The 20821-nt window shown below is 30.6% G+C and overlaps 3 protein-coding genes across 3 annotated transcripts; 2 read left to right on the plus strand and 1 right to left on the minus strand.

Moving 5' to 3' along the window:
* Positions 1-14: 14 nt before the first annotated feature.
* LOC125068624 (protein crooked neck) lies at positions 15-2811 on the minus strand. Its single transcript, XM_047677863.1, has 5 exons — positions 2569-2811; positions 2266-2451; positions 2068-2183; positions 1804-1960; positions 15-1712 (listed from the first exon to the last, which is right to left on the minus strand). The coding sequence occupies exons 1-5, from the start codon at positions 2605-2607 to the stop codon at positions 111-113; spliced, it is 2100 nt and encodes a 699-aa protein (XP_047533819.1). The 5' UTR covers positions 2608-2811; the 3' UTR covers positions 15-110.
* Positions 2812-3290: 479 nt separating this feature from the next.
* On the plus strand, positions 3291-7028 carry LOC125068723 (mitochondrial ribonuclease P catalytic subunit). The gene is made up of 5 exons (XM_047678019.1): positions 3291-3433; positions 3552-4341; positions 4589-4969; positions 5701-5890; positions 6811-7028. The coding sequence occupies exons 1-5, from the start codon at positions 3373-3375 to the stop codon at positions 6961-6963; spliced, it is 1575 nt and encodes a 524-aa protein (XP_047533975.1). The 5' UTR covers positions 3291-3372; the 3' UTR covers positions 6964-7028.
* A 235-nt stretch (positions 7029-7263) lies between these two features.
* Positions 7264-16405, plus strand: LOC125068693. The gene is made up of 7 exons (XM_047677973.1): positions 7264-7481; positions 8488-8665; positions 9288-9432; positions 10083-10194; positions 10963-11145; positions 15700-15786; positions 16361-16405. Exons 1-5 carry the CDS (start codon positions 7370-7372, stop codon positions 11139-11141), a joined length of 726 nt encoding a protein of 241 aa, XP_047533929.1. The 5' UTR covers positions 7264-7369; the 3' UTR covers positions 11142-11145; positions 15700-15786; positions 16361-16405.
* The last annotated feature ends 4416 nt before the right edge of the window (positions 16406-20821 follow it).

The raw sequence follows: 20821 nt of genomic DNA on the forward strand, positions 1-20821 counted from the left end.
TTTATTAAACTTTAATTACTAAATAAAATGCAGAAAAATAAAATACAGTAAATTGAGAAATGAAAATCAGTCAATTCCAATTTTATTACAATTAAAATCACAATTTATGACTAATTTTCAGTGTTGTTCTCATTATCTTCTATGGGGGTATGAGGTGAGTTTTCTTTTTCTTCTGCTTGGTTATCATTTGGTTCTGAGTTTTCTGGTAGCACTTGTTTTTTCCGCCATTGTTTTGCAGCTGCTAGAAGTTTCAAGTTGGGTCTGACCATTTCATCTTCAGGGAAAATGTAATCAAATACTTCCTCCCATCCTTCTTCCACACCACCCTCACTGACAACCTTCTGTCTCTTTTTCACTCTTCTAGGCATTTTAGCTAAAACTTTTTCAATTTTGTCAGCATCTCCTGCTTCTGTTTCAAAATCTTTCCATGCTTCTAGAAGAAGAACTCTGGATTCCTTCTCACCAGCACTTCTAAGACTGTCATTTGCTCGCTCATATACACGACGTGCTAAATCAGTGTTTATATTATCAGCATTTTCTGAATTCAACTCAAATTTAGCATAAGAGAGCCATACTTTCACATGAACGGTTCTCTCTAACAGTCTTTCATAAAGATGTCTTGCTTTGTCTGTTTCACCTTGGGAAACTTCAAAATCAATGTAACTTTTCCACAATAATTCAGGCATATCAAGTCTTGGCTGTTTCACTGCAATCTCATAAATAGCTCTTGCTCTGTCTATATCACCAAGTAAAGTTTCTAGTTCTGCAAATTTTATCCATGTAACACAATTTTCTGGACCATATTCCAGAAATTTCTGATAAAGAATTCTGCATCTATCAAATTCTCTGAGTTGAATTTCTAGATCTATATAACCCCTGTAAAGTTTATCTCTAGGACAGATTCCAAGTGCCATTCCTAATGTTTTTCTGGCTTGCTTTAAATATTTGCATCTAACTTCAAATTGAGCATACATCAACCAAATTTTAGAAAATGTAAATATTTTATGTGGTATTAATTCTAAGCAAGTTTTATAAACTTGTCTTGCACGGTCTATATCTTCAGCTTCTAGTTCTTCGTATAAGGCATAATTAATCCATAAGTATATGTATCTTCTCCAGAATTGTTTATCTTTTGATGGTGGAACATTTGCAATAGCTCTCTCATAAGTGTCCCTTATATCATCCACATTTCCTTCGTTTTCAACAAGCCTTATGTAGTCAAACCAGGCATCATAGTTAGTAGGATTTTCTATTACCTCTTGTTCATACATATATTTTCTTTTATTAACAATAACATCTTCAATACCAGATCTATCACCATATTTTTTCTCATGTATTGTATAAGCCTTGTACAATTCTTTGTTTCTGTCCTTAGGAATATGATCTAGAGCATATTTGTAAATAACTCTGGCTCTATCATGCTCTTTTTGGTTCTCTTCAAACTTTGCAAAGGCTATAAAAAGTCTCTCATCTAATTCTTCATCTCCAAAGAATTCTACAGCTCTCTCATAAATTTTTCTTGCACTATTTATAAAACCATGATTTTCTTCAAACCTTGCATATTTAATCCAATGTTTAACATCAGGATGTACCATGACAAACCTTTCATATATCTGCCTAGCTCTGTCTAGCTCTTTGTACCGCAGTTCAAAATTAATGTATGTTTGCCAAGCTTGTTCATCTGGTTGCCATTCCATCCATCGCTCAAAAACCTATGAAATAATAAGTTAATATATTTATTTAAAAATTATTCATAAAATAAAATAATTTTTAATCAGCATATTCATTAATTAAGAGACATACTTGTCTTGCTCCAGCTACATTTTCCAACATTTCCTCCATGTAAGTATATTTGTACCAAAACTGGGACACTCTTGGGAGTATTGTCACTGCTCTGTCCCATAAATTCCGGGAATGATTTACTTGTCTATTTCGCATTTCCATTTCTGTATACTTCAGCCTAAAAATTAGAATATAATATGAAACATAAAATACTGCAACTATTTGATACATTTATATATACATACATGTACAAATATATATATTTATAAAGAGACTATATATTACCAAAGGGTAACATTTCTGTGATCCACATCCAAGGCTCTTTCATAGATTGAACGAGCTCTCTGAACTTGTTTTTGTGATTCTTCCCATTGAGCATACTTGAGCCAATTTCCTATAACCTGCGTAGAGATAAACAAAAATAAGTTAATATTTATTATTTTAGAAAAATTTAAATATTTTCATAAATCATATCAATCATACAAGTCTGTTCTTGCGAATATTATCCTCAAATGCTTTTCGTTTACGGTGTTGGTAATCTCTTAGCTCTTCTGGATCAGAGATTTTCTGTTTTGGCGGCGGGGGTAAAATTTCCAAATCTCTCTCTTTAGCTTCACGTAAAAGCTGTTCAGCTGTGATTTGAATTTCAGCAGGAGCTTTATTTTTAACCTAAAACACAAAAAAATAGTATTTTATTATTATATTATACATGTTTTCATTTTATTTTAAGATTGCAAACAGATTAGTACAAAAATTGTAACATTAACAGTAAAATGTTCAATTTACCTTAGCCACCTTGGGCATTTTTGTAGTTTTTCCGTCCATATTTGTTATTATTTAGATAACCTGAACAGTAAATACCTTATAAGTCAAGTAAAAATATATATTTTGTTTTAAAAACTGAAATATTGTTTGTAAAAATGATTGTTGGTTCAAAATATTAACGAATAAAATATATACGCTTGTATTTGTATTTTGTAAGTGTGTTGTATGTAAAAATAGGGACAAACTCTCGTAAAGCTTGTGACACTGACAGTTTAGTTCATATTGATCATATTTATGACGCCATCAACCATAGAGTTTACAATCACCAAGTTTTATAGAGTCAAAGGAAATCTATATACGTTTCACTTGATTTTTTCTTTCATCATCTTTTAAAAAAATATACTTCTAATAACTTTCCAAGATTAATAGTTATATTTTAAAAATTCAACGGGTCTTCATCCTAGGTACTTTCGTATCATTTTTTAAAATCATTATTGTTATTAATTTACGAAAATATTCAAATTACGAACTTTATGAAATTTACGAACGAAATAATTAAACAATGTGTCCCCATTAACTAAGAGAGTTCTTTTCACGTGTAAAATATCATTGATATAATATTATTCATTGTTATAAGTAATTATTTTGAACTTTTTAATTAAATCTATATTTTAAATTATGTCAAGTTGTCTATTATTTATATATAATTAGTATTTTTTATCTATGATAATAACCTCCAAATTCAAATAAAAACATTAAAAATTAAAACACTTGTAAAAAATATATTAAGTTGTGTTGTGATTTTGATTGAATTCGAAGAAAAAAATGAGTATTATTTTTAAAAATTTGATGTTATTTCGTAAAGGCTTTCAATTGAAAAAATCATGTAAGTTATATTTTTAGTATACTTAATATGTTAAACAATTTTGTTTTATTACAAATACTAAATTAGTTTACTTACAAATAAATATAATTAACCATAATATAATTTTATCGCTATGCAGATATCAATTTTGCGTCACATTTTACAAATCAACCACTTTTTAATCATAATGAACAAATGGAAATTCTGAAGACGATATCAGGAAACACAAATTGTGATTGGACTGAATTAAAAAAGAATGTGTTGTGCAAACAGGGTGCTTTAAACCAGAAGAATATTGATGCTGTTATATTAAAAGCCCTGGTTACTAAAAAAAAATTTGATATTGCTTTATCTTTTGCTAATTATTTAAAATCCTCTAAAAAAGAATTATCATTAGGGGCAATTAATGGTCTTTTAAATCTTTATTACGAATACGCAAAAAATAATGACTTATCAAATGAAGAAAAAGAGTTCATTTTAGATACATACAACAGTTTGTACAATAAATACAAAGTGCTAGATACTTCTACTTGTGAAAAATTACTACACGCTCTTTGTTCCATAAATGAGTGGAAAAAATGTATGAAAATCCTAGATGATATAAATTTAACAGGAACTCCAAGTCATTCAGCTTATAGTATTTTAGTAGCTACATTATTTAAAAATAACAAAAGAACTGAAGCCTTAAAAATGAGTGAAAGATGTACACAAGATAATAGACCGCTTCAAGATATCGCCTTCGATGAATGGATTAAGTATATATTTAGAAAATATAAGGATAAGGATGTTTTATTGAAATATCTAAATGAATTGTGTTTATACATATCAAACAACATTGCAGTTGTATCTGTTGTAACTGCTCAGAAGTTGAAAGAATCATTCGAATATTTAAATTGGGATGGAAACATGACAGAAATAAACCAACATAGGTATGTAAAACCTATTCAACATAATATGTGATATGTATTGGTTAATTCAACTGTAAATAAATAATGTATTATGCTGAAGTCAAAACTGCAATGATTTTCAATAAAGTTTGAAATAGCTATGTTTCTATTATTGCTTTATATTATTGAAAAATTCTCATTAATGTTTAATTTACGTGGTTAATATTAAAAAGACATGATAGAGTATCTGTTTTTACTTGATCAATTATACAAATTCTTTTTTTTTCAGCGGTAAGTGTAAATGCTGTAATGAAACATTAGATTGCCTGAAATTATCTGAAGAAGAATTTAGTATGTTACAAAAAAATGTCAAAGATAAATTAATAGTTGGTTCAGATCTGTTTCTGAAAACATCACCCGATGAATTGAAAAGATTTTTAAATTTCGTCGATAAAACTGCTCCATATGATGTAGTTTTAGATGCTCTAAATATTGCTTATACTGTCGGTAAAAATGACATCAGTGAAAGAATAAGAGTTATCGGGACCGTTATAGATTATTTTGCACAGAAAAAAATGAGGATACTTCTTCTTGGTAGAAAACACATGCTAAAATGGAGAAAGTTCAATTTTGTGATAAGAAATACTGAAAGTTTCTTTATTGATAATATGTAAGTTCAATTATAGTCTAGAATGTTTAAAAATACCTGTTCTGGTTCTTTTTACTATAGTCTGATGTAAAATTTTATCTTGATGAAGGAAAGGAAAAGGATTGATGAAGGAAATTTTTCTAAATTTGTGTAATCAAACAAGAAAACACAAAACTCATCACCTTTATTACATTAAAATTAATTAAAATTAAAATTAATAAACCAAATAAATTTTAATTAATCATTATAATTTCACTTTTCAAGACTTTAAAGATACTTAAAATAATCTTAAAATATGGTGTGTGTTTCTTGTGATTTTGTTGTTTGCTTCATGACGATAGATAAGTTTACTTAAGATCTAAAAGCTCACTGTCGCATTTGTTATTCTAAAAAAGAAGTAATCAATTTTATAAAGAGTAACTTTCTAATAATTAATTCTGGACAATTTTCATAAGCAAGCATGTTAATTTTAATAAGGCTCCGATTTGAATAATAATATCAAGAAATAGCTTTATTTAATATCCATGTAATTAATTATATATTTATAAATATAGTCGGAACCCCCTACCTCTATAAGTTAAATGACATTAATTAGCTGTCTATGAATAATTGTATGCATATTATTGATTAATTTCTATAATTTTTCATAATGAATATATAAATTTCCAACAGCTTTAGAAGACTTTAAAACGTATTTAAAATAAAATGCTTATTAATAGATAAATATTATTACATAAAATTTAACATTTCAGTTCACAGGATGACCCCTATTTTATAACAGCAGCGATTTTAAGCGGCGCTCATACAGATATAGTATCGCGAGATTTGCTCCGAGGTCACAGGTTTCTAATGAAACAGGACCAGTTGAAACAATTGTTTCAGAGGTGGCAGTGGCAGCACCAGTGGATGGTATTTGTGCCTTCATATAAACCAGTGATTCAGGTAATTCAGGAAACTACCTACTCGTGATCGATAAAATTTATTTGATTATAGTGAGATGATAGTGTACATGTATATGCAATGTGGCTATGATGTCAACACATTAAATGATACCCCTATATATGGCGTTTTAAGACCAAACACACAAAAAAAAAACAATCAAATACATTCATTAACTTAGCCACGGGACATATTTTTGTTTTGATTTCCTTAATTTACAACACCCTGTAACATAATCAGAGATATTGTTACATAAATACTAGCGGGTCAACAACTTACGGCCAAAATAGGTCAAACGTTGCCGTTTTGAACTATTCATTCATAAGTTTTTAAGCTAGAGTAATCCCGGCCTTAGTCAAAGGGGACTTTGCGGGGAGCGGGTGAACGGGTACGTCCGACGTTCGCGATGCGCGGCTTTGCGTTTTTTGGAGTTTGGTGTTGTACTTTGATTGTGTACATTTTCGTGTGAATTATTTTCTTCGAAAATTTCCCTTTTTGGTTATTCGTGTATTAAGTTTATCGAAAATTTGATCAGCCTTACGTAAACGAGTATTAATCGTCGTTTCATTTAATGTGATAACGTCGGCGCCACTCCGTTTATACACTGTTTAAAATTAATAGGTATACATTAATTTTGATAAACATCGATTCAAAAGTGCTCATATATATATATATAAGCACTTTTGAATCGAATCACTTTTGTCTTCGTTAATGGTATCTTTTGAATTTATTGACAAATATGCTAAAATTTTCTAGAGACGCAATTTTGGAACAGATTACTTTGTTTTTTTTTTGTGTAAGAAATCATGAAATATTTGTATAATACAAAATAATATTGGAAAATATATGTATATTAGAACCTAAAAGATTTCGGCGAAATTTCAAATTTTATGTACTTAATGTATTATTTTCTATTCTTCTAGGCACCTTTAAAGTTTACGCCCATTGCACAGAAAAATAGAAACGGGTGGCATTTACCATATATTTCGGATAAAACAGCAACTTTAGGACAAGTAAACAATGGAATTCCAGATTGTTCATCTTGGCTCTGCTTAAGACAAAAATCTGTTAATTAATAAATTTAGTTTATTTTTTTGGTAATATTTGTTGTAGCTTAATTTTTTAAATTAATTGTATATTTAGAAACGTAATAATTTAAGTTTTCTATTTTTAGATGTTGTATCGTTTATAAATAAACTTTTTATAAAAGTTATTTTTTTTTTGTATTATTTAAATTTGTTTCTTCAATCTCTTTAAAATAATAATAGTTTATATATTTTCTGTGCATGTGTATCATTTCGTGATCATGAAATTGAAATGAGGTTATTTGTAAATAGAAGCCTATTTTCTTTGTTTAAAAATAAATTAACGTCACATCTTCTTAAAGTCATATGCATTAGGCAATATATTTTTATAATTATTTATATACATGCCAAAAAGCAAATTAAACATTTAAATTGCCAGTGTTCCAAAGCATTAAAAATGCCTAAGAATAAACAAAATTTGCAAGAGCAACCTAGACAGACATCGAGAATGAACAGCCTTACTTCCAAGTCCGATCAAAACGTTAAGGTTCTGAAAGATGTTAACCCTGGTAAATATGATTCTTGTAGTAATAGACCAAAGGTTGCTGTTTCGGAGCACGTTCTTCCGATATTATTTTTAAATTTAGAAATTGCCAACAGCGGTATATTTCTCGGTCCTACATAATAATTTATGTCTTTATATTTGAAAAATCTGTTTTGTTTTTTGCCTAGCTTACAAATTAATCTCCCTTCATTTTTGCCCTGGGGCTTACTAACCTTCAAATCTGGTCCCGGGTATATCACATACCAGTTGATCACCACTAGTCAGTCAGCCCGTAGACATTGAATTGAAAATTGTAATAATTAATAACTATTCTTTACATCGTCAATCTGCAACCAACCTTGGGAACTAAAATTTCAACCCTGTTTTCCTTTTGCCACTGACACGAAATTATTTAAAGATGAGACCGTGTTTAAGCCCGCGGATTTAGGTTAAAATCTGTGATTTAATCACGGGCAATTCGTCTTCCAATAATGTGTCTAATTATCAGATACCACACCTATGTCTTATAGTATGTTATGCCACCTTTTATACGTTAATGGTGCTATACTATAAAATCCACGCCACTTGCGTGGATGCCAGCAATAACACCAGCGTTTTATATATAGATATGTATAGGTAAGATCTTTTTATATAGCTTTTTCTGAAAAGTAAGTATACATGTTGAATTTTTTGCCGTTTTGATTATCTTCATATAGTCCATATATATGTAGTATAAACCTATAAGTACTCGTGTATAGCTTATACGATATATATATATATATATCGTATCGCTTTATAGTGATGGCAGCTAGGGGCAGTGGTGGGGGAGTAGGTTAAAGCCAAGGTCGAAAAATTTAGTGATCAAATATTTTTTACATTCGCGGTTATTCGCGAACATAAAAATAAATATAGTAAATTGATATATAGTAAGATTTTTATAGCGCAAATATGATGCTGATGTATACTGAAAAAATGCAACTGATTTATTTCCTTTTTTCTCAAAGTGTTTTAAAACAGGATAATTTTAATAGAGTCTCCAATGAAAAAAGCGGCACGTATTCGACGAAACATGGAGCGGGTTGAGATGCTTGCACGACCGACTGCTCGACGACTGCGTTCTCTGTGGGATGAAAAATGTGCTATACTACCTCGTGAGAGGAGGGATAAAATTAAAAGCGCACTAGAAGAGGATTACTTCCTCAGTCCAGAGTAAGAAAATATATTAAGACTGGTTTCCAGAAACCATTTAATTATATTCTAATTTATTGCTTCGTGCATCACCAGCGAAGAATATCGAAATACTAATTCTTAATTAACTACCTTGTATTCGCTTCGCCGGGTATAAATTACGCTTAATGACTGATTTGATTAAAATTCAATAAGATTTAATTTTAGCTATTTCCGCGGTGTGGTGTAACAATCATCCAAACTCACCCATTTTAATATTCATAATACTAGTAAGAAGTAGGTTAAACAATGGAACACAAAATCATTATATCTAGAGGTATATTTTTGTGAAGAATTTTTTAAAACAACCTTTTTCTGTTATACTTGAATGATAAACCGTTTTTTTAATAAAATTCGATATGTCAAAATTTATTAGGTATTGTATTTTTAAACAAATGTTAAAAATGTGTGTATCGATCCAAAAGGATGGCGTAGGACTCTGTCGTATATCGTATCTATTCAAAATTTATTGTTATACTTAATTTTTATTCAACTAAAACTGTCATGGCAATTTTTTTTTTACTTCTGACTTTTGTGGAATGGTAGAAATGTTCTGATTTATTTGAGTAAAATACCATTTGAATATGAGTTTGTTTCTTCATAGACAAACGGAGCAATATTTCCAAGCACTGAACGAGTCGTCCAAAATATGGTCTGGTCCTGGCGGAATGGTTAATCGTAAGGAGAACGTGGAGAGATCCCGCGAGTTGCGTCAGAGACAGAAGTGGCTTATTGATTTTAGTGCACAGGTTGTACTTGCTCATTAAAAACAATATAACGATTGCATACATTACAACATTTAGCTATTTTAATGAATTAATTTTTTTTCCTTACATTTGAGTTTTGTTTGTTAGTAAACGTTTAAAAAAAACATTATCATCTTTAAGACAATACTTATGATTTTTCACTAAATAGGAAAAATACTTTGTCTGTATAAAAGATATCCTGTTATCGATTACTTACTATTTCTAAATTTAATATTTTGTTTTTAAACTCGATACAAATATTGTAATAGTAATTATGAGAATTCATTGCATTTTTCACTTTGTAAGACCTTATTTGGTAGGTATAAGTACTCATAACTTTTCGAGGTACGAAATGTCTATTAGTTAATTAAAATTGGTATTTTATCAAGAGACAATCTTGGAAATAGTGTTAATAATTAGTTTTTTTTTTAAATCTCCATTACGTGTCATATTTTAAACTAGATCAATAAATTCATTTTCATAGAAAAGTTGAAAAATAGTAGATAGGCGACATTGTAATTGAAGGTTATTGTATTTTAAAATTATTATTGCCTGGTTGTAGAAAATCATGTACATACATATTTAATGCTCAACGATAAATTACTAATCAATGCCATAAACTAGAATCATTATATATTTAAATGTCTTCCTAGGTGGCGTACCGTCTCTGCGATTATATCGCTAAAGGACAAAAGGAAATGTTGGTTTCGAATAGATTGAGAAGTATTGCCGATGTTGTGTTAGAAAGGGTGGCCGAAATATTAGGTCAGTGTAAAACATTATTAAATAGGTCTAATATCTATAGAACATCAATCTGTACTTCTGTAAACTCTTAATAGTATAAATTGAAGGCGGTTTCCGCCGTGTAGGTATACGTTAAGAACATTTAAAGTACGCAACCAATGTTAAAGCTGTTTTAATCACTAAACATAGAGATTTAAGAGAATGGTTTATGTGTATGATTGGTACAGTCGGGGTAAGAAAAGGTTCGTCACCTTAAGATCTATTTTCGTGTGCGCAGTATGAGCAATAATCTGCTTTACATTTTAGGGTTAACCCACAATAACAGATTTTTATGTTTAACTTATCCTTTACTTTTTACGATAAATAATAGCTTATTTATAAAGCGATTTTAAGCAATACAGCGGTAATTCTTATCCGATTAATTACCTTGAATACATTGTGCATTTAATATATATTTATATATATTATAATATGTATGATATAGCCTTGAACTGACTGAAAAAGCTATGAACGTTGTACTTATATGAAGACAACAGTGTCGAATTAGTTATAGGTACTGAATGCGTGTAAAAATAGTAAATAATGACATTGAGCCTTATCTCAAAGGTGGAAAAATAATAAAAATAATACTATAAAATCAGATTTCTAGACAAAATATTCAAAGGATTTTGTTGTTAAAAAAAATTGTATTAAATTTAAGCCATAAAGACAATATTTTAATTACGCATATTTGGAATCCCTATTCAATTCTATATCATTTTATAATTAGAGTATACTTGTTCCAAACAGGAGAACCTAAGCCTTCCCGTACACATCCCGGGCGTCTCGCTCGTTTCATGGTCGCGATTTCCGACCGTATCGCTGTTTGGATTGAGAACGCGGTGTATCGCGCTGATGCAGTAGAGCCTTGCGAGTCTGGTGCGGATGAGCACATGCGACTTGATACGGAAAAACCACTTATCACCTAATTATGTAAGATTTTTTATAAACAATTTCCTCTGTATTCCTGTTGTAGAAATACTTAACTTTTGTAGTTTCGATGTAGTTTCAGAGGACATTTCATTTACTGTTTACCGTCTTATATTGTTAGAACTTCATAATTAAGAAGACTTCGAAAATATTTTTTACTTTTTAATTTGTTGTGAATCAAAATGTAAAATCTTCATTGTAATATAACGGACACAAAATACTTATCAGATTTTAATAGTGAAGAATGACTTTATTTACTGTCTATAAAATATTGTTTAGATTCATTTCATTTAATATATTAATATAGTTCTTCAAGGATAGATTATAGTTGATATGACGTAAGTAATTAACAGCTTGTTAATGTAAGGCTAAGGCCTCCTCTCCCTTTGAGGAGAAGGTTTTGCAGCTTAATCTACCACGCTGCACCAATGCGGGTTGATGGATACAGATGTAGCAGAATCTAATCATTAAAATTAGACACATGCAGGATTCCTTATGAAGTTTTCATTCACTTTCGAGCACGTGATGGTGATGAATTATAAACACAAATTAAGTACATGAATTTAGTGGTGCTTGCCTGGGTTGGAACCTACAATCATCGGTTGAGAAGCACGCGTTCTGACCACTGAGCCAAAAATCGTATGAAACTAATGTTTTTATCAGTTTTTGGGTCAGTGGTACCAATGTTCATGTTTGCTTGTCATACAATTCAGATTAATGTATGAATATTATACATTGCATGTAACTAATTATTCAAAACTGAATTAGTATTCACTGTTGATGCTAATGTGATTGTTAATCTGTTCTATTTGTTAGATTAAAAGATAACTACGGTAAAAGGCACCTGGTAAAGATTGAATAATTTAAAATAAAACATTTTTTTTAGAACGGCTTCTATTGATTTATTTACAATAAGTTTTACGGGTTATTTCTACTATAGGTAATTATTTTTTATATAAAAAAAATCACTGAGCTCAATTTCTTTAATAAATACTACTATACGATACGACTATAATAATTAAAATGATTATATGATGTGCATTGTTACATAGCGCAACTGATTTACGACCTACATATAATATATTAAAAAACAAGCATTTCGTATAAGGAAAGGAATACGTTTAAGTTACATAATTGATTCACATCGTCGGTAACGTTATCATTTTGTTTACATGTTAAGATATATTTAAGTTAACTGAGGGTTATTTTAAATAAAATTGAGTAGTAAAGACTTGCATATGGGCCACCTGATGGTAAGTGGTCAACACCGCCCATAGACAAAGGCGCTGTAAGAAATATTAACCATTCCTTACATCACCTATGCGCCACCAACCTTGGGAACTAAGATGTTATGTCCCTTGTGCCTGTGTTACACTGGCTCACTCACCCTTCTAACCGGAACACAACAATACAGTGTACTGTTATTTGGCGATAGAATATCTGATGAGTGCACCCACTCATCAGATATTCTACCCTGATGGCCAACAAGCTACCAGACTTAGCTTAAGCGACTTTAAGCGTCAATAAAAAATCGCAGGACTGATCCTGACATAAAACATTTAAGTATTTATTTATATACGTATGCGTGAATTCGAGTGTTTGGATTTTTGTTACTCAATCATACTCGAACGGCTAGACATACATATTCTACTGAAATTTGACATAAAAATCTATTTTTTATTACGGTTACATTACGTTTCGGACAATTTGTTTATTAATAAACAAAAACGTTACTATATAGTTTACATACTTCGTGGAAGGTGGTTCAATTGTGGTCTGGCTTTGTACAAGCTAGTGAATACTTCTCACTATTCACGTGCACATGGTCACCTCGCCATGTAAAGTAGTAATGTTCGAGCTATTATGATAGTTTTCACCAGATATGGCGACCGAGCCGTGACCGATTGTCGCCCGTCCTCACACAATAAAAAGTCGCGGTTTTAACGCAACAACCGTCTTAATAGTTATGTATTGAATTGTATAGAGCGAGCGCGGGACAACGAAAAATTCCATTTGACGGCTACCATCAAAGTTATAGCATTATATAATAGATGAAATATATTCTCAAGTATGTTACGAAGTCAACGCTGATGACGTCGATACAAAAGCAGTACATACTTTTTTCGTACAATTTAATAATATAAAAATGACGCCTGGTACCTTAACAAAACTGCGACCGCCGCCGCTGGGCGATTGTAGACCGTAAATATTGTACTTGTGTATATTCAGTTATCAATTTTAATGAGATATGAATGCTAGAGAATATCCTCAAACATAGTATCATATTTTCACTATACATAGTATCACTATATTATAGTATTTTTGATTAAAAAATATTTATTTAATATCAATACCAGGTAGTTGGCAACCGTTTGGTCTTACGATAACTCAATTACTGTAAAGAGGGTAGCCGCGTCAAGACCTATGGTATGGTAGATGACGACGGCGATACACGGTCACGGTATGATCGCCGTGTCGTGTGAAATATCTTTTAATTGCGCATACATTACTATTTTTGAATGTGTGCGTGTAAAAAGGCACACATCCACAAGAGTAGAGTTAATGTGTCTGGACGGTGGTGACAACTTATCATCAGGTGGACCATTTGTCAATCTGCCAACTTATGAGCATATATATGAAAAAAGAAACCATAAAATGGACACGAAGTGAAGCAACTGTCAACAAGACACGGAAAGAAATATGAGAAATATATTTTGTATGCAATTGAATTTGACTCGTAAAGCTTCAGAAATAATGATTTCTAACAAATAAGGCGTTTCGTGTTTTTTTATAAATCTTAGTTATTTATGCCTGCTTGCAAACAAAATAAGGTAAAATGTTTTAATCTTGCGTTAATCTTCGCTCGTTACAGTAAAGACAGGTTAGGTATGTTAATAAGTTATGAGGAACGCCTACATTTCAATCTTGTTTTGAATAAGTATTTCTTAGACGCAAACAAAGACAATCATGTCAATGTGAACTCCAATATAATAACGTGTATGATAATAATGTAAAAATACTATTTTACGTAACTAGATCTGACTCTATAAGCTGTTCATTTTGTTCGCTTGTAAATTATAAATAACTTTTGAATATATATTTTTATGAAAAATTTAAATTTTTGCTTGTCCTAATATATTTTTTTAATAGATTTTGTACTGAATACGGATACGTTATTAATCAATTTTATAATCGTATGTTTGTATGTTGTAGTATTATATAAGAAATGTCACATAAATGTCCCACAACTGGGATATTTATTTTCTTTTTTTAAAGAGATTAGGACCTTAGTCTTTAGTGTTGCTCTAATGCTTGATGGTGACTGGCAATGCGAAGATGTGATTTTAATTTAATATATGCATTCTTCGATTACCATCATCATCATTTATGAAAACAACTAATACAAAATTAAACTGTATATTCATTTTTTATTAGAGAGGGATTGAAAATATCATTAGCGATGTGGAAGGTAGGAAGACGTACGTCATGATAGGAAGGCCGTTAAAGTGACGATTGTTCATTGGATTTATTATTTATCGGTGAATGTAGGTTAGAAAGCTAGAGATAGATTATCTTTGCCTTAACAATCTTCCAACTCACTTTAAATTGCCGCTAGGCAAATTGGCCCAGAAGATATAGTTTAAAAAATATAAAATTAAGCGAATGAACGCCTTTTATGGCGTTTGATTATAATTGGATTATAATTTCCAATAATTCGAGGGTAATTATTTGAAGAGGTGAGCGTTAGCTGATTGTGTCGAGGTGGGTCTTGCTGTGAAAAATAAATATTCATTTTGTCAAGTTCTGAACGGGTTTTTTTGTATGTATTGTATGTATTTTTGCTCACATTCAGTCTCACTACGATTTTGGCGATTGTCACTTATTTTGCTTAATTTTTATGCTGCTGTCCGTGCTGCGTAGTTAATTTCGCAATATAATTTCATTAGTGCTACTATGAGTCAAACACCATCTATATTGATCGATCTACGATAACTTTCAACAATAAATTACCAATTCTATGAGAAAAGCAATTTGTGGTAAATTAAAGTGAGACGTGTTAATTATTTCGTTTATGAGCAGTGTAGCATACAGATAAAATTATATGGACATTATGATCACGTAAAGCTGCGTCGATTGCGTCGATTACATGAAAATAAATTCATTTATAAGGACTCCATAAGTGTGTAAGATACCTTATTACTTTAGAATTCGAGTGATTTCCCACAGTTTTCGCAGCGATCGTTAATCTATACTTAATTTTTTCATTACTCAATATCGAATACGATTACCTTAATGAGAAATTATGGTTATAGCCCGAATACTAGTAACGAATGCCAACAGATGTTTATTCTGTCAAAGTTGATCTAATAAATTATTATTGTTACCATATCTGTAACCGATTAGCTAGTACGAAGCGAGTGAACCATTTTTTCTTGAAGACAGGTATTTCATTAGCCATTCAGATCAGTATTGACCTTAGGAGGTGGTTAGGGATACCTACTGTAGGACTGGTTTGCGACCTTCTAGAGCCCTATATAATGTGTCTGTCTTCCGTAGATCAGCATAGTTTGCACTCAGAAGGCCTTTGAGCAGTTCTAGTGAGATCTACCCAACTTATTCACAACCATCAAAATGAAATTCCTCGTACGTATACATATTTTATTTTATTATTATTACATAAAATATTATAATAAAATTAATTAATAATTGTATTTTTTATAAATAATAAGCCTCATGTAGCTAATTAATGTATCGAAGACAATATATTGTAATTTATACTTTGTTTTATTGAATCTATAATCAAAATTGCGACATGCGAGTTTTCTAGTATTTTCCACATTTTTGAAAATCAACTATTTGTCCATCACCTAGATCTAACTGGATGCAGTTAACATTGGTATTATTTGTATCTCATTAGTGCAACAATGTATTCTCTATTCCTATAGCAAAACAGTGATATCCACAAGTTTACTGGAAACATGATATTTTTTATAAATTTAGGGAAATTTTGTTTTATCAGAAGTCTAGAATAGAATCTAATTCACTGTTGTTGTTACATAACTGTCAGTCAATAAAACCTATACATTGTTGCATATATGGTTTGTTTCTGTTAAACTATATGTATTCTGGCATCGTTCATTCGGAGTTGAAAATGTATGCAATTATTGTTGGAGTCTCAAAATGATCCCGTTTTATATTTAAAATAAATGTTTTATAGGTGTTCTTCTTCCTCTGCTTCGTTGCGCTGACGGCTGCTGCCCCTCAGCTGGTTTGGCCCGGCTACGTTGCACCCGCTATCGGTTCTCGGGTAAGACATACACTTATAAAACCCATATTATTGACATAACTATTGGCAGGAACTGTGTTATTTATCGGGACAGATCACGCTTAATATTTAATATAAAGACAAACAATTTTAGATGTTGATTTTTTCTATATAATCGAGCTGATAATTGTTGCCAAAGGCAATACGTTGCAATGTTAGTAGTTCATTGATAATAATGATAAATAATTGGAAAAGACAAAATTAATCATGAATATCTATGACTACAGTCAGATGTTCGATATCTGATCATTGAATGAATCTGTTAATAATTAGCTGAGTATATATGCTACTTCAGAAACGAAATTGTTAACTGTATACTAAATACTATGCAAAACTACACTTTTCTGACCGTTTACAATACTTTTGAATTAAGCTGACGTACTCTTACGAGAGAGCCGAGATGGCCCAGTGGTTAGAATGCGTACATCGTAACCGATGATTTCGGGTTCAAACCCAGGCAGGCACCACTGAATTTTAATTCATCTCGTGCTCGGCGGTGAAGGAAAACATCGTGAGGAAACCTGCATGTGTCTAATTTCAACGAAATTCTGCCACATGTGTGAATACACATGTGGCCAACCCGCATTGGTGCAGCGTGGTGGAATATGCTCCAAATCTTCTCCTCAAAAGGAGAAGAGGCCTTTAGCCCAGCAGTGGGAAATTTACAGGCTGCTAATGCTAACTCTTACGTAGAACATTTCGATTTTAGAATATAATTTTAATTTGTCTGATTTCAATTTTGTCTTAATTTTTTACTCATTGCTTAATCATATTGCAGACCGTTGTAGCTGGACCAACTGTTGTGAATGGATTCGACGGATTCGGTCGCTTCATTGCCCCCGGGTATGTCGGCGTCTACTAAACAACATCGGTTATTCTAAACAATCTATAGATAACTAGACAACCAGCTTTACCCTGTCCGGACACTATCGAAGTAATTGGCATATCCAAATTGTTATGTATACATAGCTCAATAAACGCACTGTCATTTTATTTTTTTTGTTTTATTACTTACCTACATTTTTGTATAGTACCCACTATATCTTCTATCTATCTATCTTAAAATATCCTTATTACATTGATTATAAAACTTAATTAAAATTATAAAAACATTCCAATTCTAGATTACTTCTGAATAATCAAAATTTATTTGCTAAGTATATTTTAAGGCAAAGATTAAATATTTTATTATTTTCTTTGTTTGTAATAATTAATCCAAAAACTAAATGTGTAATGATAAGCTAATATATAAATAATGTATAATTTATAAACATCACACAATCGACCCATCAAAATTATATTTAGTTATATTTATTTGTTTAATATCAAAAAGTTTTGTGATTTAATTATCAAAATTCGTTTAATACGCACCAACGAATATTATTTTCAATTTTAGACAGATTATGATAGTTAATAATTAAATATTACACATTATTCTTCTTAAACTTAAATTTTTTTATATCTCGAAACTAGTCTCACAGAATTAACTGTTGAGTTTTCCTTCGATTCTTAGTTCTGGAAACTTCATTCCAAATTGGTAGCATTAAAATAACTTATTTAATTAATTCAGATATATAACAGATTATAGAATGAAAAATTTGAGCTACTTTAAATGCTTCAATAGCTACGTAGTCAATACAAAAACTATGCATTATAAAATCATGCTTAACTTAAAAGAAGAAAGAAAAATGCGGTCTCTATAATCGCGGTGACCATTATGTAGGCAAAGCGTTGAGAAAGTATTTTATGGTAGAAATTGTCTCATCGTTGAGACATCGCCATATATGGAGAATTTATTTGCATAAACGACGCTCATATAATATTTTATTAGAAATATAAATAGTTTCCATTATGTAACGATTCGATTATAAAGTATTAATATAACAAAATATATGTAATTTAGATCTATAGAAATGTTAAGTTACCGAAGAATTTGTCATAAATTTTTGTTTTACTATTTCAACTCATACCTAAGTTTTCAGAAAATTAGATAGTATCGGTTAAAAAAACGGTTGTTCACGACTCAGAAATTATGATAGCATTAAATAGCAATCACAGGCAACACTGTGATCACTTGTGAGTATTAGTGCAATCCCACGACTCTGTTCGTATACTTTTTATATCGAGAGAGAATGTTATGGTATATAACCTGTTTATTAAGTTCCAAGATATGAAGCATTCCAAATGTTATAGGATCTGTGATGTCACGCCATTGTATTGAAATTTATCTTTAGAGTTAGTTCCTGATGCGCGAAAAGGTCAAAGATAATACGTAATAATAATAACATCTATCTAATATAATAAATACGAAAAATTGTTTTTAGGGTGTAAACTTTATTTCGTTCAAACAAAGACGCAAAAGTGTAATTAAGATAGTTATTAAAAAGTATTGCAGCTATGGTATTACATAAGTTCATATAATATAGTATTAATATAATTATTAATGATATATCAACACGCATAATACAAAAAAAGGCAAGTTGTTAAAAGTTTTTTTTTTATTGCGTTGGCTTAAGTTGGCGAACGAGCATATGGGCCACCTGATGGTAAGTGGTCACCAACGTGACATAGACAATGGCGCTGTAAAAAATATTACGCAGTCATCGCCAATGCGCCCCCAACCTTGGGAACTAAGATGTTATGTCCCTTGTGCCTGTAGCTACATTAGCTCACTCACCCTTCAAACCGGAAGTACTGTTGTTTGGCGGTAGAATATTTGATGAGTGGGTGGTACCTACCAAGACGGGCTTGCACAAAGCCCTACCAAGTAGTATAGCTGTGGGGGAAAATATAAAATAATGGCAATGGCCATGGCAAATATAAGTATAAAATAATGGCTTTAAGGGCTGGTTAGATTCTAATGACATTAACATGACATCACATAATCGATTTATTTACTATACAAATTGATAATGTAATCAATTAGTATACCAAATAAATTATTTTTTATTTCTCTGAGCAAGAGCTAACAATTGTTAATATTGTAATCATACAATATTTTCTGTAATTGTAAAAGTATTCCATGTGTAGAAATGGCTCCGTTACAATTACGTTATGTATAGATTGCTCGATTCCAATTTTCAAGTGATAGTAAAAGTGGTCAGTTGACTTTAATGGGAGTATAACAAACGCGACGTAATTTTGTAAATTGTTCTGTATCATATGAAATATATTCGCTAAATTTGTGATACAATTTCATAATTTTATTTACAATAGTGTCGTGGCTTACTTTTTCTAAACATAAGCAATAATATTACAAAACTATTGACAAGTATCGACTCAAAATTAGTACATTTCTTAATATAGACAAGCTTGATTTTAAGTGGTACAGTTCCCGAAATTATTATTGTTTATATCATTATTAATTGTAAAAAATATAATTAATCAAATTAGAAATATACATATGAACGAAAGTTGAGTTTACTTAAAATACTATTTTGAAAGGCTTATATAATCTGTGCCGTAATTTAAAAATAAACAAACAAGTAAAAGAGTCTGGGTAACGTTGTTAAAAATTACAACTTTAAATGTCTTTCAGATTGATAAAATTAACGTCCGATTTACAATTTGTATGAAACCTAAACAAAAAGTGAAAATAATATTTTTTTTTCTTTTTATTGTAGTACATATAACCTACTTCATAGATAGTTTTCTCGACCTTAATCGCAAAAAATATATAAAAGCTCCTTTTAAGGTACCTTTTTATAAATTTGTTAGCCTAATTCACTTAATCTTAAATTTAATTTAAATTTATTTATTCCGTTAGATGGGATGATGTAAAAACATACAATTTTTTCTACACTTGCAAAACATGAGTCACGATTTTCTTACAACAGTATGACAGCGCTTTTAAAATATAAAGTAGCCCAATTTTTTTATAATAACGGATGTAGCAGAAGGTTTATATATTTATCGAGTACCAGTTTTGAGCAATACAAAAGATAGAAAGGACGGTCATCCAGTTACATAATACGCTGTAATAACCAATAGGAACCAATTGAAGGAGACAGGACTTTTGGAAAGTCGAGGAAGTTGTTACACTATTATTCAATCGCCTTTGTACAATTGGCTATAGTTTTAAATACACTTCGCCTTTCCGGGTTCAGATCACCGTGTGATTCCGGTCACTAAGATTTGTATATAAAACTAAAACTTACATAAACAATATATAATAAAAAAAAAATAGTTACGGTAATTTCGAAGAATAATACTGGTAATTTACAAAACGGCGTAATGAAGTGCACTTTATACTTGGTTTTGTCTACTACAAAGATTAAAGGCTTTGTGGTATAAAAGCTACTCAAAGTGATAAAATATACATTAATTTAGAATAACAATGCTGTCAATAAATAA

This window comes from Vanessa atalanta, chromosome 14 (assembly GCF_905147765.1).
Source record: "Vanessa atalanta chromosome 14, ilVanAtal1.2, whole genome shotgun sequence".
Classification (NCBI taxonomy): Eukaryota; Metazoa; Arthropoda; class Insecta; order Lepidoptera; family Nymphalidae; genus Vanessa; species Vanessa atalanta.